Here is a 26,400-nt window from a genome sequence, read left to right on the forward strand (position 1 = left end):
GAGATATTCCCTGGGGAGGAAGTTTCCTAAACCTTTTTTTTTTTTTTTTTTTTGGAGAGATTTTTTTTCGCTATAGGGTGCATACACTCACCAGACAGAGAGAAACATAGAGACAGAAAGCGAGAAATCACCCCCCAGGGGGGATGGCCACGCCGCAATCCCTTCTCCTCCATTCTCCTCTCGGGATCTTGGGCACGCACGCACACGTGCCCGGCGTGAATTTTAAGCCACCAGGTCCGGGACATGAACCGTGGTTGACTACGTGGGAGTCCAGTGACATAGCCATTACGCTAACTGCTGGTTCCCTCCTAAACCATTTTGTACTATTAGAGTACTTCAAAATTTCTCTAAACAAATGAAACAAAGAAACAAAGAATAGCAACCCTTAATAATACAAAAGGTATCTCCTTCACAATCATGTTTCCAGTTCTGTATAAATAAAGAATCACTATGGCTATGGCAGATGAACTCCTTACAGGAAACAATACTGAAAATCACTAAGATAATTACTGCCAAATCTTATTTACACTGCCTTGGTATTACTAAACATTAAGAATTTACCATGCAGCATATTAATAAGGCCAAAATGTATCTTTAAAACAGTCAACTGTATATAAACTAATAGTATTATGTAACCAAATTGTATCTTTCTTCTGTGGGTCATGGATTGTTAATGTTATGAAAACTGTAGTTTCGGCACATTGTTTTACACCTCCATAAATGAAAGGATATACCATACCTTAACAGTATAATTGAAATATTTGGCAGACTGCATAAATCGATGGAATCCATCACTTTCTTTTGTTGCAACAGTTATAACTAATAATTTATCTGCAAAGACAGAAGGAAATAATATAAGAAGGTTTACCAAAAGGTTAAATGCTAATGTGATACAACTTTCTACAGTGATTATAGACCTGACCAAATACATGCAACTGCTTCGGTTTGTGAATGTACATGAAGCTAAACAAAGAGTTATTCAGATTGGTTATATGACTGTCAAACAACAAACCAGCAAATGATAAGTTATTTTCATGGTAAGAAAGGTCATAATGCTTAACAAAAACATGTCCTCAATAGAGTATTTCAAAGACCAAATTTTCCATTAAAATGCTATTTTTAATCTACTAAGACTCTCCTAGACATTATCTAACCAATCGGCTTCATTGTCACCTATAAATCATCCCTGACTTAGCGCATCAGTGAGGTCCCAAAGCACATTACGTTCCCCAAAACATGGGGAGGTGACAAGTAGCAACGTGGCTAGGGCACTGGACTCCCACATGACCAACTGCACTTCATGTCCTGGACCTGGCAGCTTGCTTTCTCACCTCCCCCCTGCCTCTCTGGTGAGCACACATGCCCTATAGCAAAATTTAAATAATAATAAAAAAGGCTTGAAAGATGTCTAGGTCACCGTTGGGCTACCACATTTGTGGCTGGTTTTTGTTTAAATGTCTAGAGGCTCCTTTGGGAAGTACAGCGTACCCAGCTGCCCAATGTCAGCCTTGGGCAGTAACCAAGGAAGCTGAGCCATGGAAGGGTCTTGAGTCATTCAGGTTTGTTCACACCTTGTATGTGCAGGCCCTGCGTGTAGTGCAGGCTCCGACCCTGTGGCCCAGCCAGGCCTCTACGAGGAGAACGCTGTGGGTGTTCAGGCTGTCCCGGCCGGTTCTCTTCCCCCCCCCCCCCCTGCCTCTCTGGTGAGCACACATGCCCTATAGCAAAATTTAAATAATAATAAAAAGATAAATAAATAATTACTTTCAAAAGATAGAATTAACATGAGGCAGGCCCCCTGGCACAACAGTTAAGCTTTTATGCATTGGGAGCTGGATCCCACATCGCCAGTGGTGGTTCAAATCCTGGCCATCCTTGAATAAACTCTCTGGGCATGTGTGGAGGTTATCAACATCCTGATAGGATACATAAATGGAGGGAAAAGTATTGCAGTGTGACCACAACCCACCGAGGGGCGTTATCTCTCTCTCTTTCTCTCTGGTGAGCATAAAAGCCCTTTAACACTTAAGAAAAAGTGTAAAATACAAAAAACACTATCATAAGACCTATAATCATAAGACCCATCCAAATTCTTTCAAATAAACTATGATAAGTTGGAAGCAAACGTTTAGAAACAGAATCTTAATTTTTCCATCCTTCCCACAAGTTTTTTTTTAAAGTTCTTAAACCCACAACATGTATGTGACTTTCAGTGTTTTTGTCTCTTTAAAGAATAAAGAGAATGAAAACTAACTTCATCCAAGTAAAATAAATAGCTTTCAGTGACTGTTTTAAAATGGATTATGATCTTCAAACTAATATACACACCCCTTCTCAACAGACGTAGGTAGAGTTTGGAGTTGTTTTAAAATACCTACAGAAGCGATCACTGATAATGCTTATCAGAGAAAGGCAGGTTGGAAAATGCATAAAAGCAGCAATATCAAAGGGGCCTGGACACTTTATTTAACCTCAGGATTTAGAAGAACCCATACACGAAGAAAGCAAAACTAGCGCCTTTTCAACATTGACCCAGTGAGTTACACCATTCGATTCACACTTGCCCATTATCAATAAGTAAGCAATCAGGAAGGTGTTAAATAGTTCCTAAGTAACAATCACTGAAAATAATATTCGTGTCTCATAGAAATCAATTAAAAACAGTTTCCTATGACCCAAAGTAATTCTCTAAATAAAATGATGAGATATAAGTACAGTATATATCAGGAAGTAATAAATTCAAGTACTCATTAGTCAACTAAAAAGAAGAAAGTATTTCCATGAAGACAAATAACGTTCTTTTTATCAATGTGTTTTCAAGAAAACAGTACACCATGGAGGGACCAGCAGGTGGCGCAGTGGTTAAGGCACTGGATTCCCACACGGTTGACCACAGTTCAAGTGCTGGACCAGGGTCACACTGGGTGCATTTGCATGTGCTCAAAATCCCAAAAAGAGAATGGAGAAGGGAGTGTGACATGGTCATGTACCCCACCCCAGGGTGATTTCTCACTTTTTCCCCACCGAGTGCACATGCCCAATAGCAAAAATCTCCCTCAGGAAAAAAATAGTTTCACCATCATAAGAAATAAATATTCCAAGAAAAAAATATCCTTTCATTAATACTGTCAAATACTGAGTAAAACATTTTCAGAATACTTTTCTAATTGACTCTTTTTTAAAGCAAAACTTTAGAAAGTTTCAGATAGAGCTTGACCAAGGAAGAAATTCAGTTTGTTAGCATCTGTAATAAATTCTGAATAGGGAGTGCCAGATTTTATTTGTAAGAATAGAGAGCACCTTTCTAACATCTCTTCTCTCTATCACAAATGACTCCACAAATAACGTTTTTACTTCATTTTTCTATATAAATCATAAGGATTCATCCAAGTTTAGATCTTGGCTGGGTGGACTTTTCACACTTAACCACTCCTAATATAAAATTAGCAGCCAAGACTTCTTCATCCTGAGCAGGAAAAGACCTTGGGGTAGCCAAAGTGCTACCAATCCAATGACTCCAAAAGCAAAGCATAAAATGTGTTATGTGATTGTGTTTAGCAATATGAAGCCAAATACGGCTCCTGCTGTTTTAGTTCGGTTGCTAATTATAATTTAAAAAGTTAATCTTGTTTAAGAAAAGATGTTTCGGGCCCATCAGATAGCTTGGCAGTAGGGTGCTAGACTCCCACATGGTTCATCGTGGTTTCAGTTCCAGACCTGGTGGCTTGCTTTTTCTCTTTCTCTCCCCCTCCCCTTGCTCTCTCTCTCTCTCATCAAGTTAAAATAATAATAATTATGATGAATAAAATAATTATTTTTTAAAGATGTTTAAGAGTATTACATATAGACAGTTGTTTTCCTTTCACCTGCTATTCAGTATCATTACTATGGTGAAAAATAACTGTGAATTAGAAAAACTGAAAGAAGATGGGGGCAGGTGGAGGCAGACCATTAACCGTGACTGCAAAGCAAAGCTCTGTGGGAAGGTTCCTTGTTCACATCTGGACACTTCCCTGAGTACCCTGGCCATGTGCATGCTAAGCCTGAATGGATCCTGGTGTCAAGACCTTGTTGTGGATCTGTGCTTTCTCGCTCAAGACATTTAAAAATCTAAAAAATAAATAAATAAATAAAAAGTGAAAGAAGAAAAAAAAAAGTGAAAAAAGAAAGAGCTGATATGTACCAATCACAAGCTTTTATCAACCAATGAGGGAATTTCAACTTTCTCACCATTTATGAAATATTACTGTCAGAAAATTAACCAACATTTGATACAAACTTTAAATTTTACTACAATCTACAGTAGAAATTTACCAAAAATGACCAAAAAAAGAGATGCCATCAACATAATCCAGAACAGGAGATATTCCACAGGACAAATGACCAAAAGAATTCAATGACAAATGGGAAAAAAGGAAAAGGAAAAAATACATTTTAATATACTGGCATAATCAAGAAACAGTTCAACCAAATGCAAACCATGAGCCTTAGTCAGGTCCTGATCAAATTAACAATAAAAATGTATGTCTAAATAAGTTAGGGAAATGTGATCACTAATGCAATATTCACTGATATTTAGAAAATATTTAAATTTAGTATGCTAATAGTATTTTTAAAAAGAGCTCTTTAGTTTAGAGACATAATGAAGTATCTACCCAATGACATGATAGAGTAATAGTGCCATTTGCTTTAAAGTTATCTGGAGTAAACAGGAGGCAATGGAAGAAAAGATAAAGATTCAACAAGGTCGACCATATGTGATAGTTGCCTAAACTGGAATACTTTTAAATATGTGTGAAAATTCCAAAACTTAGAGAGACTAACATTATGCAAAATCTCTAATCTTCCAATTAAATAATTATAGAACTTTGTTCACATGAATAAGAAAGGTGCAACGCATCCATATAACGTGGCAGACCTGAACAACCACATACCAAGTGAAAATCACTTCATGGCGACAATAAAAAACTTCTAGTCACTTTTACATAGTCCCCCCAAATGCCTAGCACTGTAGTCAAATTTAACCAATGTCTGTTAAGTGGCTGAATATCTAGTTCTCTATGAAAACTAGATAGATTTCAGAACTTCTGCAAAAATCAAAAAGTCAATTAAATAAGAAAGGCCAAAACATGCCAACAGTGTGGGGGTGGCGGGGGAGACAAGGGGACGTGTTATTAACGTCATTTTTTTTCCAAATAGCTGATAGTATCTGAACAGAATTTATCAATACTCATGGTGACTCAGTTTCTTTCTGAAATAAACCATGGGTTCTTTTTGTTGTTGTCTGTTTGATTTTAAAAGAATTATTTATTTATTTAATTCTATTTGTTGTTATTATTATTATTTTATTTGACCAGAGAGAAAGGGAAAGTAAGAAACCAAGCCGCCAGGTCTGGGACTCGAACAGCAGTCAGCCATGTGGGAATCCAACACCTTTATCCACTATGCCACCTTGAATTAAAACTATGGTTTTAAAAGAGAAAGTCTCTTTGCTGGAAAGTCACCCAATGCTCAGGCAGCACAGAAAGGCCATCTAAACAGCACTGCTTTAACTACCGCCCTGCACTAACTCAGCAGGAGCCCCAGCTGCCTGTGATCCCAGCTTCCCAAGAAACTTCACACAGGGTGCTTAATTTGAAATGGACCAGACTAAAGCCAGGAGCTCTGAGTCCACTTCTCACTGCAGCTAACTCATTGTATGACCAGACAGGTCTTCATCTGCAAAACTCCCTGGTTCTCAGCTTTCTACTCAAGGAACATTTTCTTAGTGGAGGTTGGTGTAGCACAGAGCTGGCAAGCCTTTGCTATGAAAGGCCAAACAGTAAATATTCAGGTTTTGTGGGGACTCTACTCTCTGTCACAGTTCTCTGTTTTTTTTGTTTTTTGTTTTATGTTTTGTTTTTTTTTTTCTTTTTAAAACCCTTTAAAAATGTAAAAGCCATTATTCGTTTTCTGGTTAGCTATATAAAAACAGTCATGAGCTGGACTTAGCCTAAATAAAGGTCACAGTTTATTACTCCAGTTGGCCATATGACTATGAAGACTAACTACTTGAGTTCAAATCCTCAGCCCTATCATTTATTACTGTTTTCAAATTTGTTAGTTATTTAAATTCTGTGTTTCATCTGTGTCTTATCAAGGACACTCTGTAATAACAGCACCTACCTAGTACATTTTCCATGAAGATTAAATGAGTTAGTATACGTAAAGTAGCTAATCCATTTAGCTCTGACATATATGTTAGATAATATCTTACTATTTCTACTCAAAAGATGCAATAAGTTTTCACTGATATGCAAATCCCAGCAAGTTATAAGTCAGTCTCCTTCTCTACCAGAGATGCTATTTTATTTTATTATGATGTAAAAAGTCTTGAAGCTATTCATTCAAATAATTTAGCAAGTACCTGTAAATATTCTCAAATCTTTGCATTTCTCTCCATCTTCAAGAAAGCTATAACTCTAACACAAGTTACAATCATTACTAACCCAGGCTTCTGCAAAAACCTCCAAATTCCCCTTGCCCATCTTAATTATATCTCCATGAAGCAGCCACAGTGATCTTTTCAGGAACGCTTAGATTATGTAAGTCCACCCCATCGCCCAACTTCCTTAAATGACTTTCCACTGCCCTTACAATAGTGGTCAACATCCATTACCACCAAGGCTCTTACTCTCTTCTCCAATTTCATTCACCTCCTCTCTCCCCTTTGCTCTCTGATCCAACCACATTGGCCTATGGTTTCTTTCTCTATTTTCCAATAGCACTTGCTCCCTCCTACCCCAATGGCCATAATATATGACCATTATCCAATGTCCCTCTCACAATCTCTTGATGTAGCAATTGCCTATGCTAACTTGAGATTATTATAAATAGGCCATTTTTTTCAGGGTGACCTTTCTCTAACCTACTGGACCTTAAACAGTCTTGCATTTCTGGATGAGTGAATTCAGGGACAAGTGACACTATATTTTCATGCAGATGTGTATATAAAATAATTTGTGTTCAACAAAATCTTCTATGTAGTTACAATTTTATCTCAAATTCACAAATGAAGAAAGTAAGGTTTAAACAGCTTAAGCAATTTGGCTCAAGTCACCTAATGAGTTACTCCTCAAAGGCCACTTTTTCTAAAATTTCATGTGGCTTCACATGGTAGGAAGAAGTCAAGTCAAACAAACTTTGTTCTCTTAAAAGTTTTTTTCTATCTTTCATGAGAATTAAAGATAAAAGACACAGAAACAGGCACCCCCAACAAGGTCTTGTGCTGCAATTTCCCCTAATTATTCCAACCAGTCAGGATTATGGGCACATACATCTGGGTATAAAAGTTGGCCACTGAGCCAAACTCCATCTTCCATGTGGACTCAGTTTCACTTTAGTAGTATATTACCGCTGTGCCACGAAATCTGAGTTTTACTATGCAGAAAAGAAATAGCAAATGTGAGACTTCTATTCTTAGATAGAGTTGCTTCAGGTTTGGACTTTGGCTATTGTGTGGAAAGTTGAGCCCTAGGTGGTTTCTAGATGGCTTTCCAATGGGAAAGATTCCCACCATCCCCAGATAAGACTGGCTCAGTGTACATAATTATACAACAATGTAGCTGATGTTGAAAACCAGCTTTCCGGCACCCAAACTTCCAGATAATCAGTATCCCAGAAGGTGAGGAAACTAATAAGGACATTGATCATCTATTCCATGAAATCTTGTAAGAAAACTTTACCAATCTAGAGAGGCATGAAAATATTGAGGCCCAAGAAATGCAAAGGACCCCTAATAGAATCAACCCAAGAAGATCTTCCCCAAGGCACATCATAGCCAGACTGGCCAAATGTACAGACAAAGACAAGATACTAAAATTGGCAAGAGAGAAATATCAGGTTACTTATGAAGGTTATCCAATCAGGTTAACCTCAGACCTCTCATCAAAACAATGCAAGGAAGAATGGGGAAATATAGTCAAAGTGTTAAGTAAGAAACAGTTTCAACCAAGAATATTATACCCATCAAGATTATCTTTCATATGGAAAGAAAGGATAAAAAATTCTCAGATAAACAAGACCTGAAAGAATTTGCCAATAGCAGACCCACTCTTCAAGAAGTTCTGAAAGAAGTGCTCTAACCAGGAAAACCAAAGACACATACAGAAGTAAGAGAACAAAAAGCAACCAAGAAAAATGACCAATTTAATGCTAGAGGCAAGAAATAACTGTCACTGACATATACGTCCACCCCCCCCCAAAAAAAAAACAGCTAGAAGAGCAATTATCAATTGTGCACAATAGATTATAATACTCGAGACCAGCAGTTGGCATAATGGCTATGTCGCTGGACTCTCATATAGTCGACCATAGTTCGAGTCCCAGACCCAGTGGCTTAAACTCATGCCAGGTGTGTGTGCGTGCATGCTCGAGATCCCAAGAGGAGAATGGAGAAGGGATTGTGGTGTGGCCATCCCTGGGAGAGGCGGGGGGGGGGTTTCTCACTTTTTGTCTCTCTGTCTCCCTCTATTTTTCTTGTAAGCACATGTGCTCTATAGCAAAAACTTCTCCAAGAAAAGAATATAATATTCAATATCAAGTAAGATGTACGTGCCCATATGCTTGATTTAATTATTATACACTGTATTCATGCTTTGAAAAATAATACAATACCTCACAAAGATATACAATTATGTAGATCAGAAACCACAATTAAAAAACACATTAACAAAAAAGAGTTTCAAAAGTGACAGTCACTTAGAAGACTTTGGTGAACTATCCATCCTTCATAATTTCTACAAGCTACAATATACTTTTATATGCTTATTTTTTAATAAATATTGTATAAACTAAAACTGAGAACTTTTTTTAGGTTTTCAGATTTTTCTTTTGGGTATTCATGTTTTCAGGTGATAAATGCACGTATTTATTACTTTGTATCCTGGGTGACATTATATTGAATAGAAGACAAATTTCAAGACAGAGTTGAAAGGGATATGAACATTATGGTCAAGCGTTCTAGTAGCTAGCTCCTTTCACAGTGAAAGCTTAAAGACATTTAAGAAAAATATGCAAATAGATTATTACATTGTGAAGAACATCAAAAAAGGTGTATGTACCATCAATAAAATTAACCATTAGGTAAGTTGGAATTTTAAAATAAGAGACCCAAATTTTCCTAGAATGAGAAATGATATTTAATACAAAATTCTGTAGGCTGCTCTATAAGCATGTTAATTATACCAACCATGGATCAAAGGTTACAATGAGAAAGTCTTGATAGAAATACTGCTACGCATTTAACTAGTGTATATCCTCTGAATCTCAATGGTATCTACATACTTTAAAAAATCGCGTAATGGCTATGTCGCTGGACTCCCACATAGTCGACTGCGGTTTGTGTCCCGGACCTGGTGGCTTAAAACTCACACCGGGCACGTGTGCGTGTGTGCCCAAGATCCCGAGAAGAGAATGTAGGAGAAGGGATTGCGGCGTGACCATCCCCCCTGGGGGGTGATTTCTCGCTTTCTATCTCTCTCTGTCTGGCGAGTGCACGCGCCCTACAGCGAAAACCTCTCAAAAAAAAAAAAAAAAACCCATAACATACACATATAAACCATATAATGTATTCAATCTGAAGAAGTAAACTTTATTCAGAATTACATTATGATAACTCTCTTCACTAATACCCCTCTTCTCCTCACAATCCTACACACCCCAGCTTCAGCCTTTTAACAACTTTCCATGACCTGAATGTTAAGAACTCAATGAAAACTATAATAAACAGCAAGAAGAACAACCAGGGGAACCATTAACCACTCCTCCACATCTATGCCAGTTCCCTCTCAGACCCACGGAGATAAAACGCAAGGACTGGATTAGAGCCAAAATCTACACGCTGACTTCCAGCAAATTCTTTCCAGAGTTCAGAAAGTGAAAGTAAAATTAAAACACTGAAGAACAACCATGCTAAGAGAGGACTTCAATCAGGGAAAATAAAACTTCACTTAAAAAACAGTTAAAGTATGTTATGGCCCTTACTTAAATACAAGCTCAAAATTGGGCTAACACACAAGGTAGCTCAAACAAACAAACCCAATCTCTTTTTAGAAATAATTATTTATTTAATTTTATTTATTTATTATTATTCTTCAGTTTGACTGGAGAGAGACAGAGAGAGAGAGAGAGAGTGAGAAAGCAAGCCACCAGGTCCAGGACTCAAACCATGGTCAGCTATGTGGGAGTCCAGCCCTTTAACCACCATGCACCTGCCAGCACACAAAAACAATCTTACCAAGAGAAGGAGTAATCCAATCCCACTGTTATCCATACAGTCCTTGAGCGGAAAATTATGAGACGTCTGACAGGTTATATCAAGGAGAATTTTGTCAGACAAGGAAATTAACCGCCAAAGTCAGAAGCTTGGTAATCCGATTATACATTGAAGAGTTGAGGAACTGAGTTTTCCTACCTGAAGAAAAGGTTCACTACTTTCTCTCCAATGCATTACATTTGAAGAGAAAAAAAAAAGAAATAGAAAAAGAAAAGATTGCTCTATTCTATATCTATTCTATATGACTTTAGAGAAGAAACTTGATTGGTGGACTGGAGAACTAATTGAGAAGTAGGCTCCGTATTGATATAAAGTATTATTATACATAGTATCCAAAATGAATGGATTGAGAAATGTTTCCTACCTTTACCGAATACTGCAACAATAACAGAACCATTTTCCAGAATCCATGACTTGGAAACATATTTGATCACCGCAAGTGTTACAAAATTTGCAAACTATTATACACATCATTTTAATTTCAAAGGAAAAAAAAGATCTGTCCTAGTCACAGATACAGTGGACTTTAATCTACTGAATTCCAAGAGTCTGAAGTTCCAGCAACCACCCCTCCCCAAAGAAAAGATGCGCTAGTAATGAGAACCTCCTTTGAGGGGAATAGGGGTAACCCATCTGTTGGTCAAATGCTATCCCAGAGTCTGTGAACTGGCCACCAGAAATCTAGTTCCAAATTTCTATAGTTTGTTGAAATACATGTGACATGTTTCTGTTTGTTCCATATTTTGCATAGGCACTAAAGATATTTTCTATACTTATATGCAAAGGGCATCAGCAAAAAAGTTAGGAACCAGGACAAAGGAGGCTGTGATAGTAATCCCACCAATCCACCTATAAATAAGAACAGTTACCCGGAGGCCCAGGCCATTTTAGGCTTAGGTGAGCTGCACTAGAAGAGAATGTTGTGAGGCCGTGGTGCCTAAACCAAAATGACCTTTACTTCTCCACAATGGCAAAAGAAAAATCATTTTGTACAAGTCTGCCTCACCTAAACAAAAAAGAATAAATGAGTCTGAGAAACAAAATTAAAAGTCAACCTGGGACCAATGAGTGGCATGGTGGTTCAGGCACTGGACTCCCACATGGCCAACAGTGATTTGATTTCTGGACCTGGCATCTTTCTCCCTCTCTCTCTCTCTCTCTCTCTCTCTCTCTCTCTCTCTCTCTAGTGAGCACACACTCTGGCAATGAAAATAAAAAGTATATTAAGATAAATAATATAATTAAATGAATAATTCTTTTAAAAAAAACTTATAAAGTATGATATGGCTGAAATGGAAATAAAGAGTCATAATATAAAGTATGGTATGGCTGAAATGGAAATAAAGAGTCATAATTTCCATTAATCACCTTTAATTATAGTGAATCATTTGCTTCCTCCACTCTACATTGCCATGAACACATTATTAGACAATTTTTTTAAATGTACACTTAACATTGACCTACTTTGCATAAATTATTTAAACGGAGCAACACCCCAACCTCACACCATCTCAAAAGTGTTTTGACATCTGTTTTGGCAGTTCCGAATCCTTTTCTTACAACCTGCAAGTTCTCCAAAACTGTTCAACAAATTGAAAGTTGCCATATATTACTAGAAAATGGAATTGCGATATTAGATGTTTTGGAGGACAGAAAATTAAAGGTAGGTGATTTTATTAAGTTAACTCTAAATCCCATAGAAATATAACTATAAATTCAATGAAATTACAGGAAGACTCCAAGAAAAGTATTTTTTTTAGTATTCACTTTGTGTGACACACTGTCATAAACTCTCACCTTTATGTAAAGAGAGGCACCTTATCTTTTTTTAGAGCATACCTCACCAAATTTAAGAAACATCTGGTATTTACTGAGTCAAGTTGGAAATCTAAATAATATGTTCATATACATAGCTTGTTTTTTCTTTCTTGTAATTTAACTTTTGGACGACATAATGAAACACAAAGTGACATTCTTTCCACTCTTTCTTTTAGACAGCTGGTCAACTACCTTTTAAGAGAGACCAACAAAGTTGGTTCTAATATATGCTTTAAGAATTATTTCAGTGTATTTACAAGTAAATACTTTATATTCTCGTGCATGAGCATACTCTATACCTCATTATGCATCTTCCTTATTTTTTTTAAAAAAAAAGTACTTATGGGGGCCAGCAGGTGGCGTGGTGGTTAAGGGCACTGGACTCCCACACGGCTGACCATGATTCAAGTCCCAGACCTGGTGGCTTGCTTTCTCACTTTCTCTCTCTCTTTCCTTCTCTCCCTTTCTCCCTCTCTCTCTCGCTGTCTGTTCAAATTAAAATAAATAAACACAATTAAATAAAATAATTATTTTTAAAAATACTTTATATATCCTTGAGATACTTTCAAATGGAATCCAGCTGCACAGTATGGATGAGCCATAATTTTTTGTTTTTAAGAGAGATATTTTGCTATAGGGTGCATGCACTCGCCAGAGAGACAAAGAGACAGAAAGTGAGAAATCAGCCCCAGGGGGGACTGCCACACCACAATCCCTTCTCCTCCTTTCTCCTCTAGGAATTTTAGGGACCCATATGCTCCTGGTATGTGTTAGAAGCCGCCAGGTCCCACACTCAAATCCTGGTCAACTACGGGGAGTCCAGCAACGTAACCATCTGTTGGCCCCAAGGATGAGTCATACTTTTAAATTTAAAAAAAATGAGAGGCTTGTGCTTACCAGAGAGAGAGTCAGAGAAAGAGTGAGAAAGGGAAAAATGACAAAGCGCTCCCCATGAAGAATGGTCATGCTGCAAACCCTTGTCCTCCATTTCTCCTTCCTTTTGGGATTTTGAGCATGCACACATACTAGCCTGGAGTATTTCTTAAAATGTTGGGTCCAGGACTCAAACCACATAGTTGAGCATGGGATCCAGCTGCCCTAATCACCATGCCCTAAGCTAACCCAATGAGCCATAATTTAATTAAACAGCATGTCAGTAACAGATATTAAACTATTTCCAATCCACAGCTACATGAAAAAAAATTAAAAGAATGCAACTGAGAATGATGTCCATAAGTAACTTATTATAGATCAAATGTATCTATACAATGAATTCCAAGTAGAATTTCTGGGTCAAAGATTTCCCTCCCATTTACCATACAGCTTTTGACTATGTTTGACAGTAATTTTTGCCATGCAGAATTTTCTTTTTCTATGATGTTGTTTTATCAGCCATTCAGTCTTACATCTTCTGGATTTTTATTTTATTTATTTATTTATTTCTTCTTGAGTGAAAGAGAGTAAGAGAGAGAGGCACACTCAACAGATTCCTAACACCACAAACTATCCAAAGCATCATCCAGCCCTGAATCACAGCCATACACATGCCTTGTATACTCAGGGAGGTAACCAGATGTGAACCTTGAACCTCCTCATGTGGGTCAGCCTTGTGAGGCATCTCATTTTTACCACTGTGTCACCACCTGACTTTTGTGAAATAATTTAGAAAGGGCTCCCATATGTTGAAATTATAAAATATTTTCCCCATATTTTCTTCTAGTACTTTCATAGTTTCATTTTTTACTATCTTTCATCACATAGTGTATAAATAAAATTCTGAACCTGCTCAGGCTGTTAGCTCATAGATTTGAAACAATGAAGTTCTAAATTACCAAGCAGATGATAAATTAACATATCAATATTTTAGTAAGAAATTTTAATTTCAACTCTAACTGCAAGGTGACCTGTGGTTTTAAAACAATGCATTATTCAAAAGGTACTTTCTAAATCTCAATGCATACTAATTCTGAAAACACTAACAATAACAGGAAGACAATACAGGACCATAATTTTTTTCTAAGTAATCTACTTCATAGCGGTAATAAGCTCTACCTGCTGCACTCACAAAAATTCCCTTAAGATGTACACCGTGACCTTTTATTCACCAGCTTTTTGTCTAAGTCCCCGATTTTCTTCCCTTATTTCTCTCAATTTCAAGAGTGTTTTTGTTAAACTTTGAGCTAAGTTACACATTAAAAGACATGCATGGGCCATTGTCACTGACAAGTCATTGTTGAACAAATCTGGCTGTGACTAATGAAACTCAGGACCCTGAGACAGCCATCCCCCCGGGAGAGCTCAGCCACCCGTGCTATGGTTCATCAGCACTGTAATGCTGGACCACAGTCCTAGACTGGGCCACAGATCAGAGGACTGCTGGGTTCTCAAAGGGAAATATGCTACCATATGAGAGCTGTTTTTTAATTATATCATTTAATTTTATCTATTTATTTTAATTTTTAATTTGACCAGAGAGGGACAGAAAGAGAGAAAAAGAAAGAAAGCAAGTTGCCAGGTCTGGGACTCAAACCACAGTCAGCCATATGGAAGTCCAGCACTCTTAACCACCATGCCACCTGCCAGCCCCTACTACATGAGGTTTTGAGCAAAGAACATTCCGGAAGGTACTGTAATTTTATTCATTTCTTCAATATTTATTGTGTGCTTCCTAAGTGCCAGACACCGTTTAGAAGGCCAGTGTTTGGTAAACAAAAGAGACAGAAAATAAATCATTGCAGTCCAATAGAGAGGGATAAAACTCAAAACATTTCCATCTAACTTACAAGGCCAAAGAGAGGGACGAGCCATAGGGAGTCTTGAGTATGGTGCAATCACATCATCAAGTGTCACCGAGCGGGTAATCGGAAGCAAATTGAGCTACGCAGATGTTTGCCAGAAAGCTTTCCAGAAAGGGGAAACAACCAACAGGAAGACTCTGACAGAGTCAACTTCCTGCCTGGTCTAATGACAGGAGAGGGGGGGAGAAGGACACTCCAGGCATTCAGAAAGATGAGAAGAGACTAAGCTAGAGAAAAAGAGATAAGTCCAAGATCAAAGTGAATAAATATGCAGGACCTAGACAGTCATTGTAATGATAGAAGACGTGGGTTCGAATGCAAGAAGTCAGAAGATTTTGAGCCAAGGGAGGACTTAACAGGAACTATTGTAAGATAATAAACAGAATAAATTTGCTTCCCATCACTGAAATAAGTCAAGGGCCAAATTCAGAAGCCTGACTGGGAGAGAGTGTATAAGAATATTCTAGGCTAGAGGTCATCGTGACACGAACCAGGAGCAGCTGGGAAAGACATACCAAAGTGATCAGTTTGGACGTATTTCAAACGTAGATTAGACAAGATTGACCAAAAGATCGAACAAGGTTTGTGAGAACCAGCAGGTGGCATGGTGGTTAAAGCACTGGAAACTCCCACATGGCTGATCATGGTTCAAGTCCTGGACCTGGTAGCTTACTCACCTTCTCTCTCTCTCTCTCTCTTCTCTCTCTCTCTCTCTCTCTCTCTTTCTGTGTGTGTGTGTGTGTGTGTGTGTGTGTGTGTCTCTCTCTGGTCAAATTAAAATAAATGAATGAATAAATAAAATTAAAATTAAGTAATTATTAAAAAAAAAAGAGGATCAAAAACTCCAAATGATTTGAGAAAGCAAATCTTCAAATATAAGTCTGCAGAATGAGTAAAATGGTAAGAAAATCTTTAACTTAAACTATATACTGTGACCTTCTAGAAGATAAGAACTCTAAATGCTGCACTCTCTAAAGGGTACGTGGTTCCTATAACAACCCTCAGTTCAATGCCTGTTCGCTCCTGGGAAAGCTATGGCCTCCACTAACAGACAACTTAAAAGTAGAAGCAAGAGTTTTATTGTGGTGCATTAAACAGAAAAGTAACCGAGCTAATCCAAATACATAAAGCTTTTCTGCAAGTCACAATATTTTATTCTGATTTTTTCACTGGACAGAAGCAGAAATGAATATACAGAGGTTTTTCCTTTCTCTTTTCTTTAAACCAGTTTGTAAAATAATCAAGCTATTGTTTGCACATTACTGTATTAATACCATCGTTTTAAGTCACTAGTAAGAAATTCTTTTACAAAGATTAGAACATGTACATTGAAACACTACTGGCTTGGGACCAACAGCTGGTGTAATGGCTATGTCGCTGGACTCCCATGTAGTCCACCACGGTTCAAGTCCTGGACCCGGTGGCTTAAACTCATGTTGGATGCATGTGCTTGCGTGCCCAAGGTCCCGGGAGGAGAATAAAGGAGAAGGGATGGCGGCATGGCCATCGTCCCAGGGGGGTGATTTCTCACTTTCTATCTCTCTGTCTCTCTGGCAAGCAAACCCTCCCTATAGCAAAAAACAAAAAAAAAAAAAAAAAGAAAGAAAGAAAGAAAAAGAAAAAAAATGAAAAAAAAAACAAACAAACAAAAAACCACAACTGGCTGAAAGAAATACTACCTCTTGGCAAACAGCACTGTTAGGTCACTGAAAAAAAATTGATTCATCCCTCCCTCTGCCTCCCTGCCTTCCTCCCTCTCCTTTCTCCTATTTCTTGTAGTCATAACCAATTAATTCCTAGCTACACACACTAGAAATGAATGGCGCACACACACGTGCGCACACACACACACACACACACACACACACACACAGTATTACTTGGGGGAAAAAATTAGAAATGAATAGCTAACCATATGAGTCTTCATATTCCATAAAAACATAGCAAGGCATTAATTATGCACAAACAAGACACATATTTAAAGCAGATGTTCATAAAATAGCTCTTTTTTCAATGCAATCTAATCTCAGCCGCGTAACTCCACTACAGGGCCAGTGGGGCCCCTACCCTGGGTCAGGATGTTTCCCTGCCCTGGGTCAGGATGGGTCTAAAGGAGCCAGCAGCTCACTGTGATATGAGAAATGACATTGTCCCGGTTGGAAAGCTCAGTCAGTGTTATACAGGGCCAGTTTCTTTCGAGATCTTCAAACACCCAAGCTCTCAAGATGCCTCGACTCTAGAGTTAAACAAGGAAACACTCCCAGCTACAGGGACCATGACGTTACTCATCAAATAACTGCTCCCCACAGTGAAGTCTGATTTCACTGTGACCTAAAAGCAGAGGGTGAGCGTTCAGCATTTTCTCAGTATCTCCGACCTCTTTCAGTACTCCTCACTCGCTCTTAATTCCAGAATGTCTCAAAGTAGAAGGAAACTCACAATGATCACATAAACTGATACATTATTGGCAAAAATATAGCTCCAGAGAGCTGGATTAAACTATACTCTGTGTGAGTTTTCGTAAATACACACTATGGTTTAAAATAAGAATAGAAAAATGTTAAGTTTATAAATCACTCTCTGCATTTTTAGGTTTATATTCTTCCAGTCCATTACACATGGTATTTTTACGCCCTCTCTGAACACTTTTTAATAGAAAACATTCTGTAAGGTACTAGAATGAGCCAAAGGACACCAAAAAATATAACCTCGAGGCATCATAATCATTTCTCACCATACTTTCCAGTGATGCAGTAACTACCCCACACACATCTAATCCCCCATGTAAGTGGTCCCTCACTCGATGTTTCTTTTTTTTTTTTTTGGAGAGGTTTTTCTATAGAGCGCATGCACTCGCCAGACAGACAGAGACAGACAGAAAGCGAAAAATCACCCCCCGGGGGGGATGGCCACGCCGCAATCCCTTTTCCTCCATTCTCCTCTCTGGGATCTTGGGCACGCACACACACACGCCCGGTGTGAGTTTAAGCCACCGGGTCCGGGACTTGAACTGCACTCGACTACATGGGAGTCCAGCGACATAGCCATTACGTCAACTACTGTTCCCGACATGCTGCTCCTCATTTCCATTTTAATGCCTGAGTGTCACTGTGCCTGCTTCTATTAACAACACAGCATGTTTCTTAATTTACTTAAAATTTTTATAATTCATTATGTACTGAGGAGTAGAGAACCGCGTTAGCTCATACTGTGTATTAAATTAAGTCAGTAAGTGGCTTTCTATCTTTAATCCTAAATAATGTAAAGAAATAGCTGGATGTTTAGATTTCTGATGGCCAAAACTAAGTACAAAGTTAATCAGATTCAAATTAAAATAATTATTTTCCATAAGTCTTCCCCCAATTATACAATGATCACTACAGCAAATTTTCTCGAAGCTTGCTGAAACTGTGTACGCTCCCCAGATGCAGTTTTTAAAATGGGTCTAACACGAGGGAGGTTCTAGTTTTATTGAGAGAAGTCAGGCTGACCGAAAATACTCCCAGGCCGGAGCAGTGAAAAGTATCTCAAGCTTCCATGGTATTTAGAGAAGAACTGTGTTGCTTTGATAATTATGCAAATGACATGGAAAAAATTTCAAAACAACTTCTGGGAGGAAAAAAATACACAGGCATACATGCACACACCCTACCTACAAATTCCTCTGCCAAAATAAAACAAATCATATTTGAGGAAACCAGAACTGTCTACCTAGAAACTCTTCTTTCCTTAGGATGTAGTTTTGAAACTGTCACGTATACTGACACCTAAGGACCTTTTTTAAACTACAGCTGCTAGGGTCGGCAGGTGGTGTGGTGGTTAAAGGCTCTGAACTCCCTCATGGCCTGGCAGCTTGCTTTGTTACTTTCTCTCTCTCTCTCTGTCCCTCTCTGGTCAAATTAAAAAGTAAGTAAAGTTAAATAAAATCATTCCTAAAAATAAAAAAAAAAAAAACAAATAAACTACTGCTGCCTACAGCCCACCCCCAGGTCAACTAAAAATCCAAAACCTCAGGCCAACAAGTACCATAGTGGCTAAGACACTGGATACTACATGACCGACTCCATGGTTTGAGTCCCGGGCCCGGCAGCTTGAAAATCACACAGGGCACCTGTGTATGTGTGAACAAAAATCTCAAGAGGAGAATGAAGGAGAAGGTACTGTGGCATGGCCATCCCCCAGGATCACCCTCTCTCTCGCTCTCTCTCTCTCTCTGTCTCTCTCCAGTAAACATACTTTATAGCAAAAACTAGATGATAATAATTATTCAAAAGCCTCTGGATATTCTTATTTTCCTTTTTCAGAACTGTAGATCACTGTGGTCAGACAGAAACGCCTGTGCACTCTAAGAGGAGCACAGAAGCAGGGACCCATGGAAATTTCAGCTGTGCTCGCAGAAACAGATCCCCAGCAGAAGTTTGCATTCCTCAGCTAGAAATTTAACCTCTGGCCCCAACCCACCATTGAGCCCTGCAAATAATCATCAGTGGGCTTTCATCTTGATTCTTCAGCAAATAGTTACAGACCTTCACGGTGACCCAGGCACTGCGCTACATGCTGGTGAGCCCACGACAAACAAAGCAAACGTGAAAATTTAGCAGACTGTAACTTGTAATATCTCCCATTCCTGGCTGACACGCAGTAGGCACTAAATAAATATTTTCATAAAGCTCGATCCCTCCTTCATGGATCTTACAAAATATCTTACAAAATAGTGGAGATGACAAATAGTAACTAATTACAAAACTCAAGTACAAGTAGGAATCGTAAATCCTAAGAATTAATTTAAAAACAAGGGGAATAAAGGAAGCTGGTTTAAACTGGGATGATTATGAAAGAATTCTGAGTAACTCACTCTTGAAACTGAGACCTGGAAAAAATGTAAGTTCACCAGGTAAAGAAGTGTGTAAGTATGGGGAAAAGGAGATTCAATATAAACCAGCAATATTGATGTCTCGGGGCTTCCTATTGGTCATATATTCTAGAATTTTCCATTTCTGTCTCTAGATAAACGGTTGATAACGATATCGCCTTCCTGAACACAAATGTTCCTGTCAGAAAAAAACAAGTACCAACTTATAATTTAACACAATTCCTTACTTTCAAAGAGATGAAGAAAATATTACCCCTTTAGAAACCCCTTCAAATAAACTAACCCCAAAGCTATTTTAATGTCCTTCTGTTTAAAAAACCTAATTACCGGGGCCACCAGATGGCATGATGGTTAAGGCGTTAGCCTCCCACATGGCCGACAAGACTCGAGTCCTAGACCTGGCAGCTTGAAAACTGTGGGGCATGTGTGTGTCCCCCCAAAATCCTAGGAGGAGCAGAACGGACTGCAGCATGGCCATCCCTCCTGGGGGATGATTTCTTACTTTCCCTCTGTCTCTGGCAAACGCACTCACCCTAATGGCAGAAACATTCAAGAAAAAAAAAAAGCGTTTCTTATACATATTTTAGTCACCAAGAAAAACAGCCTAAATCAATATGAAAACCACTTTTTTCCTTTTTCAGTAAATTGTATAATCTACAAGTTTCTTTCTTTCAGTTAGCAAAAATATTCACTGTCTACCTGTATTACTCTACCTCTCCTGACACTCCTCTATACAATTTTTTAAATCTCTTTTATGCCTACGCATTCCCAATCCCTTTTATTCTTTTTTCAATTTTTCTTCTCTGTCAAGTGCTTCTGAAAACTGAGAATGGCATGTATCAAAATCACAAGAAAACTTTTTCTAACTCCAGGGAAGCTACACTTCTGGGCAAAGCATGATCCATAAAAATACCCCAAAATTCAAACCTTTCAAATTGCAAGACTAATTTTCCCAATGAACTAAATGAAAACAAGAGTGGAAAAGGAGTATCTTCCAGGCACAGAAATCTAGGGCTTGTCCTTCCACATAATTTAAGAACAACAAATAACAAAGAATAAAAGCTCAATTATAAATAAATGGTTTAATGAACATACTGCGTCAGATTACAAGAGACAGGCGCTGTCAGCATATTCCGGTCTCCTGTCAGCTCAGATGTGCTCGATGCTCCGATATGGACGAAGGGCCGATGAATCAGGGACTCTGGCTAAACCCCCACCCATTGTGTCTCACGCTCTTTGCTCTATCTGTACAATGTCTGTAAACTTAAAATCCTGCGTCAAGCTGCTTCGAATTTTTCAGCTCTAGAACACTTTGCAAAGACCTCTTTCCCGAACTCGTAGCTCAATGAATCACAGCAGCTGTTCTGGCCTTCTTCCGAAAGCTTAACACTCCAGCTTCCCTCGCAAAATCTGTTTTAAAGGAGTATTTTTCCACACAAGCACCCACTGAAAAAGCACTTGGGTAGCAGCATAGACACCAAAAAGACTATACATTTGAATAATAGCAATTACTAAAATAACAGTAAAGTAGGAGTAGAGATTTCTGGGAGAAAAACACAGTTTATTTCATCTTGCCTTTCCTGTTTGAGGTATTTTTTATATTTTCCTGTATATAATTTGTAATATTTTACTTCCAGTGAAATGAACCACAATTACAACATCATTTCTTAATACAAAGGAGGATAGATGGGAAGAAAATGTACACTTCTTTGATTAAAATTATTTCCCACCAACCTAAACTTGGAGTGTTTTAGAAAATAAATAAATATTCTACATTAAAAAAAAAATCGTCATCATCGAAGTTTGTCAAAGAAGTTCTAAGTAAAGAAGAGTGAGAAGATAAAGAATGGCAGGTAAAGTGTACTCCTAGTTGGTATTAATGTAGGCAAATTTAGACTTTTAAAACATGCGAAATTTTATGAACAACTTGGAGTCACTCTTATCTCCAGGGTCCCTCTCACATTCCTTTCTGATCTGCCTGGGAATTCTCTCGGCAACACAGAATCCAGCCTCTCCTAACCACCCATGCTGTATCCAGCCCCAACTTGGATACTGTCACGTCCCCTCCAGACTGCTAAATCTCCTAACACACACGATCTCCTGGTCTCTGTCCCTGCCTCTGTCAATCCATTCTTTACTTTGCAACCAAAAAGATATGGCTACAACTCTATCAAGTCACAAAGACAATGCATAAAATTTAGCAATTGTACTGAACAAAGCCACCTAGCAGAGGGGCCAAAGGGCAGAACAGGGCTGAAATTCAGCCTGTACTGCATTAGCAACCCTATACCGAGGGAATTTACTGTAACTCTTGCCTCCTTTCCCAAAGTGTCCAATGGTTGCCCATTTGCCCGCAGTCAAATCTAAACTCCTTAGCACAGTCTCTACATCTCTAAGCGTCTGATCTGTCAGTCTGGTCTCTCTCTCTCCAACCCCTCTCTGCCCCGACTACAGGCACACTGGACTCTTGGGTACCCTACAGACAAATCAATCTCATCTCTGTTCAGGCTTTCAGCACTTGCAGCTTCTGCTGCCAGTAACCCTCCTCTCCTGGAAATGACCCCTCTGTTCCTGTCTCTGCTCAAACGTCACCACACACAAAAAGCCTTCTTTGGGAACAGTACCTAATGCTAGACTCCCACATGGCCGACTGCAGTTCGAGTCCTGGATCTGGTGGCTTGCTTTCTGACTTTCCCTCTCTTCACTCTGTGTCTCTCTCTGGTCAAATTTTACAATGATTATAATAAATAAAGTTTAAAAAGAAAACAAGAAAGAAAGGAAGGAGGGAAGAAAATAGTATACTAAAATGGCATTCTCCCACCTCACTGCTCTTTTGGGTTTTTTTGTTTGTTTGTTTGGGGTTTTTTTTAGAGATTTTCACTGTAGGGCGCGTGCGCTCACCAGACAGACAGAGAGAGACATAGCGACAGAAAGCGAGAAATCACCCCCCAGGGGGGATGGTCATGCCGCAATCCCTTCTCCTCCATTCTCCTCTCGGGATCTTGGGCACGCACGCACGCACACGCGCCCGGCGTGAGTTTTAAGCCACCGGGTCCGGGACACGAACCACGGTCGACTACGTGGGAGTCCAGCGACATAGCCATTACGCTAACTTCTGGTTCCCTTGGGTTTTTTTTTAAAGAGACACTTTTGTGATAGTGTGTGCACTCTCTAGAGAGACAGAGACAGAAAGAAAGTGAGAAATCACCCCCCAGGGGGGATGGCCACGCTGCAATCCCTTCTCCACCATTCTCCTCTCAGGCTCTTGGGCACACATGCACACACACCCTACATGAGGTTTATGCCATCAGATCTGGGTATCGAACCATGGGGGACTATGTGGGAGTCAAGCAATGTTACCATTACATCATCTGCTGGTCCCTCACCAATAATCGTTTATTTTTCTTCTTAGGATTTATATCTTCCTCATGCATTTGTTTATTGTAGTGTCTCACCTTCCTAGAATGTATGCTCCGCTGATATGAATATGCAACTCACTGAAGGAACAGTAGCAGTGGAGGGGGGGAAGCTTTTATTTTGGCAGGTCAATAAATAAACCACTATAAATGTAAGAAATAAAAAAGGAAGAGAAAGAAAATCACACTGTTTACCCCTCAAAACTGAAATAGTCCTTTAAAAGTTAAGCAGCTGAGAATGCCATACAACAGCCGAGCTGGTGGAGATGACAACCCAGCCATATGGCCTTCCGGGAAACAACCTGCCAATCTGTAACCATTTGTAATTTATATGCTTTCATTTAAATTTTGTCTCTTGAACCTATTCTATAAGCAAAGATGGAAACAAACCTTGTTTTCAATAATATCTCCACACTATTATTTCTATCACAGTGGTTGAAGATAGCAAACAACTATATATTCAGAAATAAGGTCATTGTTACACAAATCATATCAATAGTATATGCCCATGACAGGTATCAAAATATTACTTAAAAAGTTAGGGCCTGAAGACTATTCGGTACCATAGAAAATGCTCTAATATAGCACTTTATAAATGAAGTTGAACACAGGGGCTAGCAGATGGCATAATGATTACGTCACTGGATTCCCACAGGGCCAACTGCAGTTCGAGTCCTGGACCCGGATGCTTGAAACTCACACCAGGCTCATGAGGCATGAGAAAAATGGAGGAGATGGGATTGTGGTGTGGCCATCTCCCAGGTGGTGTGATTTCTTGCTTTTTGTCTCATGTCTGTGTCTCTGGCAAGCGCACATGCCCTATAGCAAAAATATCTCTAAAATAAATAAATAAATAAGGTAGAATACAAAATTATCTCTTTATTGTTTATGAATATGTGTAAGTATCCTGACTTTATAAAGAAAAGATAAAGGTATATGAACAGGACAAAAAAAAAGAAAAGAAAAAATGCTATATGATGTTGTTTATTGTTTCTAAACTGATATGGGATCACAGACAAACTTAGTCTTAACCATTTTTATGTGCAGTGATAAGCATTTATTTATGATAAAGTCATCATTTTTAGATGAAGTCATGCTATAGTCATTATATCTATTATGTCCTAGTTCTTACTAATTCCTATTGGTACTTTAACGGTGTTTACATGAGCCCTGTTGTTTCTTCTAGCTGGTCACGTGTTATTATATCGAGCCCATGTCATCAAAATAAATCCAGATTTACCAAAGATTTGTTTTTATTTTCATTAAAACAAAAGCACACATTTTTGAGCTATATCATTTTGAACACACACACACACACACACACACACACACACAGAGTCAATATTTCCAGCACATCAAACCTGCCGTGTATTAATCTTGCTACCCCGATCTCATTTTGTTTCTTTGTTCATTTTAACACTGAGATGTCCCTACGTGCCACCTAGAATTCTCACAAATAATAAGCAAAATAAATGAAATTCTAAAACAAATAAATCTCACGTATAGTTGGGGAAGCATAGAAAAGTCAAGCAAAATGGAATAGCATTTCAAGTAAAGTGGAATAGCATTTACACGTCCCAACTCCAAATAAGGTGAAGAAGATGGACATTCTAACTCTCATGCACGAGACTCCTCTGTAGATCTGGCCAACAGCGATTTCTGCCATTGGCTAATTGGTCAATTCTGCCATGAGCAAATGAACTACAAAAGCAAAAAACGGTTACATGAAAAGCCATCCTTCAAGTAAAAAATCATTAAAAGTGACTCCACAACGACAAAGTCCAGTTATGGTGGGCCACAAAGGTTTTCTGCTGTTTGTTTTTCTGTTCTTTTTCTTTCAAGGATAGTTAACAGACAGGGTCGAATGAAATCCGTCCTTCCCAGATGAGTCAGAATTTTCAGTTATCTCTGGACCTTCTCAGATTCCAGAAGCTTTGATTAAGCTCCAGTCATTTCATCTCAGAAAAGTGACATCAGTGACCTCCCCAACTCTCAGTGTCCTGAGAGTTAACAGGGTGCTGTGCAAGATGAAAGTACTAGAAAATAAGCAAAGGAATAAATAGCTGGAAGTCAAATAAACACTGAAATTGTAATTAGGGATGAACTGCATCACACTGTCCCCCACAGAAGTTAGGATCCACTTGCCTGAAAAGGGGAGAACAGGACATAAATTCCTATTGCTTAGGTGCCTCTGTTGCACGGTTGTGTTACATTGTTTTCAGGACTTTCTTCAGGGTTTGTTCTTTACCTTGACAAAGCACTCAACCACCACAGGGCTCTCGGTTAAGAAGTAGAGCATGTATTCCACACAACGCCGAGCCCACCTTTGGGTCCCTAAAGTCAGAAAGACTTACACATGGAATCTAGAATTTTTGAATGATTTATCAAGCTTCCAGGAGAACAATTACTGAAGACAGTCATGGACAAATAGAATATTAAATGGCCATTCCTCAAACTCCTTGGGAGCTCGACACCTGGAGGAAAACTAGGTCCCTCCTTTCAGATGTACTCCTATGAGATTTGAAAGACTGTTTTCTCCCTGTTACTTGTAGCCATGTCTAGTGGTAAGCATGGTCAGAAATACAAAAAGGTTTTCTGTATTAGTGTTTCAGGTTCAATCTCCCATTCTGTGGGAACTGAGGGAAAGGGTGAGGGGAGAAAGAGAGAGTGCAAGAGAGAGGGAGACAGACCCACAGATAGGCAGATAGAAACAGAGACTGTGGTCGATGTCTGCGCTCGAGTCTCGGCACCAGACCCCTGGGCGTCACACGTCAGCTCCTAGATCCTAGGATTACATTTATGGCACCCTACTCCTGAACTGAGCAGCCCCAATGGCAGCCTCCTCCCCAGCTGGGACAGAAATAGCAGCCTCCTTATTTGGCCAACTCCTTCTGCTGTTCCAGAAGTCACTGCTGCAGGCTGAGTCTGAAGCCTGCTTTTCTAGCCTGCCCTGTCATTGCGTAAGCTCACAATGACTTGTATTAAATTTCCTTCTGCTCAAGATACCTGAGATGGTTTCTTTTTCTTCAGTGGAACTCTGACTGAGTCGAGAGTCCACTCATCTGAGGTGTGACTGAGAAGGTCACAGATTGCCCAGCTGCCCACGGCAAGGCCTACAAACAAAGCCACGTCTAATGGCTTGAAGCTCTGTGACTCAATTCACAAACCTTTATACCCAAT

The 26,400-nt window shown here is 39.0% G+C and overlaps 1 protein-coding gene across 2 annotated transcripts in view; it reads right to left on the bottom strand.

The window, feature by feature from the left end:
- The window catches only part of PLOD2 (procollagen-lysine,2-oxoglutarate 5-dioxygenase 2), a 121,220-nt gene that overhangs the window by 72,078 nt on the left and 22,742 nt on the right, over positions 1–26,400 (bottom strand). For both annotated transcript variants that reach the window (XM_006171408.3, XM_006171407.3), the window contains exon 2: positions 740–831. In XM_006171408.3, coding sequence (XP_006171470.1) covers positions 740–831 — 92 coding nt within the window. The remainder of the gene's footprint in view (positions 1–739; positions 832–26,400) is intronic.

Source organism: Tupaia chinensis, unplaced genomic scaffold (assembly GCF_000334495.1).
Source record: "Tupaia chinensis unplaced genomic scaffold, TupChi_1.0 Scaffold149537_1, whole genome shotgun sequence".
Classification (NCBI taxonomy): Eukaryota; Metazoa; Chordata; class Mammalia; order Scandentia; family Tupaiidae; genus Tupaia; species Tupaia belangeri.